General features: G+C 37.9%; 1 protein-coding gene across 1 annotated transcript; it reads left to right on the forward strand.

Annotated features, from left to right (window-relative positions):
• The first annotated feature begins 639 nt into the window (after positions 1 to 639).
• Positions 640 to 6,419, forward strand: LOC148854925 (uncharacterized). Its single transcript, XM_088984613.1, has 5 exons — positions 640 to 1,398; positions 2,615 to 2,764; positions 5,526 to 5,621; positions 5,770 to 5,925; positions 6,023 to 6,419. Exons 1-5 carry the CDS (start codon positions 841 to 843, stop codon positions 6,155 to 6,157), a joined length of 1,095 nt encoding a protein of 364 aa, XP_088840739.1. The 5' UTR covers positions 640 to 840; the 3' UTR covers positions 6,158 to 6,419.
• Positions 6,420 to 6,425: the final 6 nt, after the last annotated feature.

Below are 6,425 nucleotides of genomic sequence, written 5' to 3' on the forward strand. Positions count from 1 at the left end.
CAGTATCCGGGCCGAACGGTCCGACGTCCGAGTCAACGACGGTTTTAAAATGTTGATGAATGATGAAATTGAAATCTATGATTATAACATTATATACACGTATTCGGCGGGCTATCACCACATGCTTTACACCTACGAAGTCTCAACAAGTCAAAGTAAAACATGATCACATGATTGCAACTGTTTGGGCCCATCGAAACGCATAGATATGACAGTTTTGATGTGATCCACATTGATTTTTGGGTCTTCCACACTGACCTTTGGATCCAGAACATCAAAGGTGGGACCCACTCAAGGGTTGCCCATGGGTTGTGAAAATCCACAACCACAACTCTCAACTCTCAAGGAAGTCTTATAGACCCTAAAGCTCCTCCTCTGCATAAAAGTTAAGACTTGGGTTCCACTCCAATGTCCAACATGCAGATGGACAAAAGGCCAAGTACTTGCACTTTCTCTCCTTACCACCACACAATACACAAAGAATACAGAAAGAATCAAACAATTACAAAAAGCAAAAGTAAATCTTCAAAATGATTAACACAAAACCCAAAAGTAATTTACATGAAATTTAAACCCACAGTAAAAAAAGAAAATATCATTAGTTTGTTTGTTGAATGGCCACCCAGAAATCTATAACCTATGATCCATATAATAAAAATAATAAAAAGAACAAAAGAGGAATCAAACATGGTTACATGGATGTGAGAAAGCCAAATTTCCAAATAAAACGCCGTCAAATCACCTTCAGCCCCTATATTTCCTCTCCCACAAACTAATCAGACACTCTTGTTACTGTCTCTCTCCTGCTCTCTCTTCTCTTCTTCTCTCTCCTCTTCAATCATGGTTGTTGTTGCAGAGAACACCACAGCGGCTGAGCAGATTAGGTTCGGGAGACCCAGGAGTCCATCCATTATAGCATCAGATCCAACCCCACAAATCCCTTCTATCAATCAATCTACTCGCGGTAAAACCACCATCTCTTCTCTGTTTCTGTCCACATTCTCCACCAACAACAATAACAAGAACAAGAGTTCAGACATGTCTTCAGCGGCGTTGAAGGATAATAAAAAGAAGAACTTCACATCTGCGACATTTAGAGGACTTGGATGTACGTCCTCCGCTCAAGTATCGGCACCGGCGGTTATTCGGTCTTCGGCAGACTGGCAAGCTAAGAGGGTGAGGAAAAAGAAGCATACTAATCCACAAAGGAAGAAAGGCCAGCAGGTGACGGCGACGACAACTATGGGGAACCCAACTCCAGCCGTTGTTGTTCCTGATGTTTGGTGCTCTCCTGGGATCGGTTTTGCTGCTGATGCTGCCCCCATCGATTGTGTCGTATCGAGACGGCCAGTGACGGGAAGGGGGAGGGCTGATGCGGAGAGGATAAATCACAGAGAGGTGTGTTTGCCGTTTTTGTTTTCTGGCTTTTTCTCACATTAAACTTTCTTTCGTATTGGTTCTTTCTCTTCTTTTTCATCATCGCCATTATAGATTCTTTCCTTTGTTGATAAATTTTAAGATATAGTTGCAATTTTGTATGTTATTGGGAGATTTTATAATTTCTATTTTTAATATATATACATTTAGAAAGTGTTCATTTTTTTCTTCTTTTTATTATTTTTGGCTTTTTTTGGATTTTCCGTGGCGGAGTTGTTTTGATATTCTGGGATCTTTAAATTTTGAATTGGGTTATGGGATTTCTTGGGATTCATTTTTTTGTTTGCAGTTTTGTGGGTTCTCGTGCATTCTCTTCCCTGCTCTTTTTTTTTTTTTAATTTATTTATCTGTTTCTAGCACAGGACAGGTGATGGATTACCATAAACATCTCCTTTTGTTTCTTTATGAATCAATGATGGCCTTTTCCATTGTTTCTGGAGAAGGTTTTGATTCATCAGTTGGTTTAGCTGTTTTTGCCTATTGTCGATGGATTATCTTGGGTGGGCTTTCCTGGGATCTTCTTTTGAGTGTCCTTTTTCTTTTCTCCAATACTCGCCTACGTTTACTTAATAAATTATCAATTCCATTTTGTACATTTCCCTTTATTCAAAATGTGTTCTTTCTTTCACTGGAATTCTTGTTGGAATGGATTTTCAAATTTCCACTTCTCTCACTGGAATTCTTGTTCTTTTCTTGCCCATGCCTTCATGGAGTGTTCTTGAGCATCTTTATTTCTTTCTTTTCTGTTTAGTTCTAGTTAGTTTGAAAGTTCTTCTAACTTATCATATTTGCTACTTTTAATTTTCTAAAGAACTTCCTTAATCACAACTAGCATAGAAATCCCCCACATTAGATCCGACATGTACAATGAGATTTCAGTCGAGAATAAATCTGTTAGACCCGTAAGGATTTACATTTCCAACCTCTTATAGGGAACCAATCCATTAGTAACCAGTTTACCCTGTTAACCACCTTTAAAAGATGAGATGATCGTGGACTATGAAGCTATTCCTCTCCTTTCAGTGTTCATGCATTGATGGTCACTGTGATATAGTTTTGGATTTGTGGGATTTGTGGAACTTTGTCACTTCATGTATGTGACTGTGGAGTATATTTAAATGGTTATTAAAATGTATGTTCTGAAGGTTCTGAGACTTTTATTTGGTGGCCTTGATAGCGTTCTTGTAATGCAAGGCGAGCTGCACCCTTTGAGCAAATCACTGGTTTGGATTCTCCATCCACCTTTGAAATGCACTCTGCGTCTGATGTATTTAGTGGTAGACATTATCGTCATCTTCGACATCGCTCTCCGGGAGGGCTTGCAGAGGTATGCCCGTACATATGCTCCTCTTTGATCAGTTATTGATGTTTGCCCACAAACTGTTTCATGCCAATTGAGTTGATTCCTGTATTAATTGTGTTTAAAAGATCTGCTTTTTTATAATCAAAGTTCAAGATATAGGTTTGGTATTTTCTAGGTCTGGCAATGTAGTTGAACATGTGAAGCCTTTGCTTGACCCTCTTCTAAAGATTGAGTGGGTGCATGGATGGAATAACCACTGTCTCAATAGAGTTATTGCTTAATAGGGCTGACTTGTACAAAAGAGTTTTCTTGGTGACTGCACTTATTCTGCTGAAAACACAAAAAGGAAAAGGAAAAGAAAAAGAAAAAAAGAAGCCTTTGGAGAAGAGAGTGGTAATGTGGAGCTCTGTTATATCTTGTATGACTTAATAACCCTATTCAAATTGAACCTCTGCTTCAATCGAACTCCTCATAAAGTGCCACTTTAGCTAAATGTAAACTAGTCTCTTGAGTAGTAGAGTTCCTTTCAGAAGAACTGTGACCATTCTCCATTGGGTGCTCATACTTGCAATTTACTCTAGTAAGGGGCTGTTTGATAACAGCTGATGGCTGAATTGAATGACTTATTGTTTTGTCTTTTAGTGAATAAGTTATTAAAGAGGTTGTGAGTTCCTTAATGGCTGAAAATGAAGTTACATTGATTACTGAGTTGAGCCACTTCAGCTGTTACCAAGCAACCCCAAAGTCTTCACTCTTGCCTGGTTGAAATATTTTCTATAAAACGGTTGGAAGACAAGCAATGCTGTATGGAGCAGTGTTGGGTAATCAGAAACAACTTGTCCAAATGAAAGTGGCAGAAATACATATGCTGAGATGGATTAGTGGAGAAACTAGAAAAGATAGGCTCAAATTAAGTCATTTGAAGGAACCTAGGAGGCTAGGAGTAGCTCCAATAGGTGTTAAAAATGAGAGAAATTAGATTGAGATGGTTTTGTTACCTGCGTAGAATACCATCTACAACACCTGTAAGAAGAAGTGATCTGTTGCAAGTTGAAGGGGCAAGAAGGGCTAGGGGCAGACCAAAAAGGATATGGGTTGAAGTAGTAAGAAATGATTTAAGCACTTATAATTTAACAATGGATATGGTACTAAACAGAATTGAATGGTGAAACAGGATTCATGTAGCCAACCCCAACATTGGGATAAGGCTTTTAGATGATGATGATGATTCTGTTTGATATTTAGGCTTATTTGTGTTATTCCTAACTGTTAGTCATGGAGGGTGGTTTCTGTTTGAGTTCCTTGAAATTTCCTTCTCTGGAATAACATTTTGAAGAATTGGACATTTATATATTGATTTTGGATTAAAATATTTGCATTGGCCTTTAGTATGAGAAATGAGGCAACTTGTTATTGTGGGGTTGGGTGTTTTATTTGTTTCCCAGAGTAATAGGTGAAATAGATTCATGGAAATATCTCTTCTTTTTTCTAGTACTCAAGGATCTGAATTTGTTGCCTGGAAAATTATTTTGATGTTTTGGTGAAAACAAGAAAAAAAATGCAATTGCTCAATTAATTGATGCCATCATAATCATATTTCTTTCCTAAAGTAAGCGAACTTGCAAAATAAACAAATATTTTTTTTCAGCAGTAAAAGAAATAGTGAATGATGTTCTTCCACTTTTAATTTGATCGAAAAGAAATTAGGTATGCAACCCTGCAATCATATCATCCTTGATCATAGATATCCATAATGTCCATCACACAAAAGTCCATTAGTTGAGTTTTACCTAACTCTTCATAAAGGGATTGTTCAGCTTATATTCTAGTGTCATAACCTAAATTTTCAGGATAGTAAATGTTTGTATTTTGCCCTTTTATGAACAAACAAGTAGAACGTGTGAGGCTAAAAAATTGATTGTTATGATAGAGTACCATAGCAAGACAAATGGTCAAATGGAATCCCAACTTAGACATGGAGTTAACCACCCTAGCTCTCACGATACTTGATCGTTTTTTTGGTAAGAAACTGATTTCATTCAAGAGACCGTAATACTTTATCTAACAATGCTTTCAGTGTTCAAATTAGAAAATTCCTTCTTCCTACACGTATAACAAAATAAGTCAAGTTAACAGCGAGTGGAATGTTGGTATGTTAGAAATATGGTGGCATATGAGAGAAAACTTTGGCTGTACACATTTGACTGCCTGGGCTGTCCACATGTTATTTCACCCAGACATGCATCCAGCATCAACACTGTTACACTGAGTCTGTAACTAACATGTCATATGGGGAGAGCCCTCTTGACAGCCCAGGCTGTCTAATGAGATCCTTGGACTGAAGAGTGGAGAGGATTTAAGACATTTCAAAATCACGTGGACAAACCTCAAGATGTGAAGTCAATAGTGCTCATCAGGAAAACAAAAGGTGAAGTTATGAGTGCATTCTCAAGTGGCTAAAAATATTTTGGTTCTTGGTTCACAGTAACTTTAAAGAAAGAAATGCTCAAAGTAATAAGTGTAGAATAACCAATTAGAATGTTCCCTAGCAATAGGTTTCCCACTATAACAAAACCCTTCTATTTTCTGCTGAGTGAATGGATCCAATTTTGTTCAAGCATTTTGTTCGCATGTATTAGGGTGCATGTTCCAATTGATTTTGGGCCTCTGAATGACCCAACTTTCTGATGCCAGTGAATGAGCAAAAACACAAATTTTAAATGAGGGAAATGAATGTGCAATTTGTTTACTTTTCTGTATTCTGAAGTCCGTATGTTGGATGCAGATTATGATGTTCCAGAGCCTTCTTTTGGGTGGAAGATCAGAGGTATATGATCAATACAGGGATTGGCGGCTTGATGTTGATAATATGACATATGAGGTGTGAAGTTCTCCCCTCTCACATACTGCCTTTGCATCATGTCCCCGACTTTATCTAAATTATCTGCATTTATTCCATTTAATGGAATGACACAGATCACTTAATCTAACTACTTGTATGATTCTTTTGACTGTAATTGTGCAAGCAGGAATTGCTTGAACTGGGAGATAAAATTGGCTATGTAAATACTGGTTTAAGAGAAGAAGAGATATTCCATTGCCTCGGAAAAATTAAGCACTCCTTTATGGAGGATCTGCAATCACATATTCCCACTGAAACAGATTGGAAATGTAGCATTTGTCAAGTGCGTAATTCTTTTCCCTGTTGTTTCCTTTACCTCACTTTCTCTTTGCTTACGTAAAGAGGTTGATTATGTACATTTGTGTTTGGATATCATTCAGGAAGAATACGTAGCTGATGATGAGGTGGGAAAGCTGGACTGTGGCCACAGTTATCACATATTTTGTATAAAGCAATGGCTTCTGCAGAAGAATGCTTGCCCTGTCTGCAAGGCTTCTGTAGCAGCTCAATACTAAGATTGGAAATCATTAAAGAATATGATGCTGATAATGATATGGGAAAGCTAGATTGTAGTCAGAGCTGTCACATGTTTTGCTTAAACCAATGGCTTCTGGAGTGCTTGCCCGGCAGCCATGCTGCCAAGTGCCAGCTCAATATTAAGATTGACTTCATTTGACCTCAGTGTCTGCCAATGGGTATTGGATCAGTGTTTCTCCTTTTTTGCTTCTTGTACAGTTTTCGACTGAAATAAGCATGCATCCATTCTTTGTTGTGTAATTCCTC

The sequence above is a fragment of the Nelumbo lutea genome, chromosome 4 (assembly GCF_056320005.1).
Source record: "Nelumbo lutea isolate HS-2025 chromosome 4, American lotus-T2T, whole genome shotgun sequence".
NCBI classification, from domain to species: Eukaryota; Viridiplantae; Streptophyta; class Magnoliopsida; order Proteales; family Nelumbonaceae; genus Nelumbo; species Nelumbo lutea.

Coding starts and splice junctions, on each gene's coding strand:
- LOC148854925 (XM_088984613.1), top strand. CDS start 841: ATGGTTGTTGTTGCAGAGAACACCACAGCGGCTGAGCAGATTAGGTTC. Junction 1,399..2,614: donor AGAGGATAAATCACAGAGAG/GTGTGTTTGCCG, acceptor TGGCCTTGATAG/CGTTCTTGTAATGCAAGGCG. Junction 5,926..6,022: donor GGAAATGTAGCATTTGTCAA/GTGCGTAATTCT, acceptor GATATCATTCAG/GAAGAATACGTAGCTGATGA.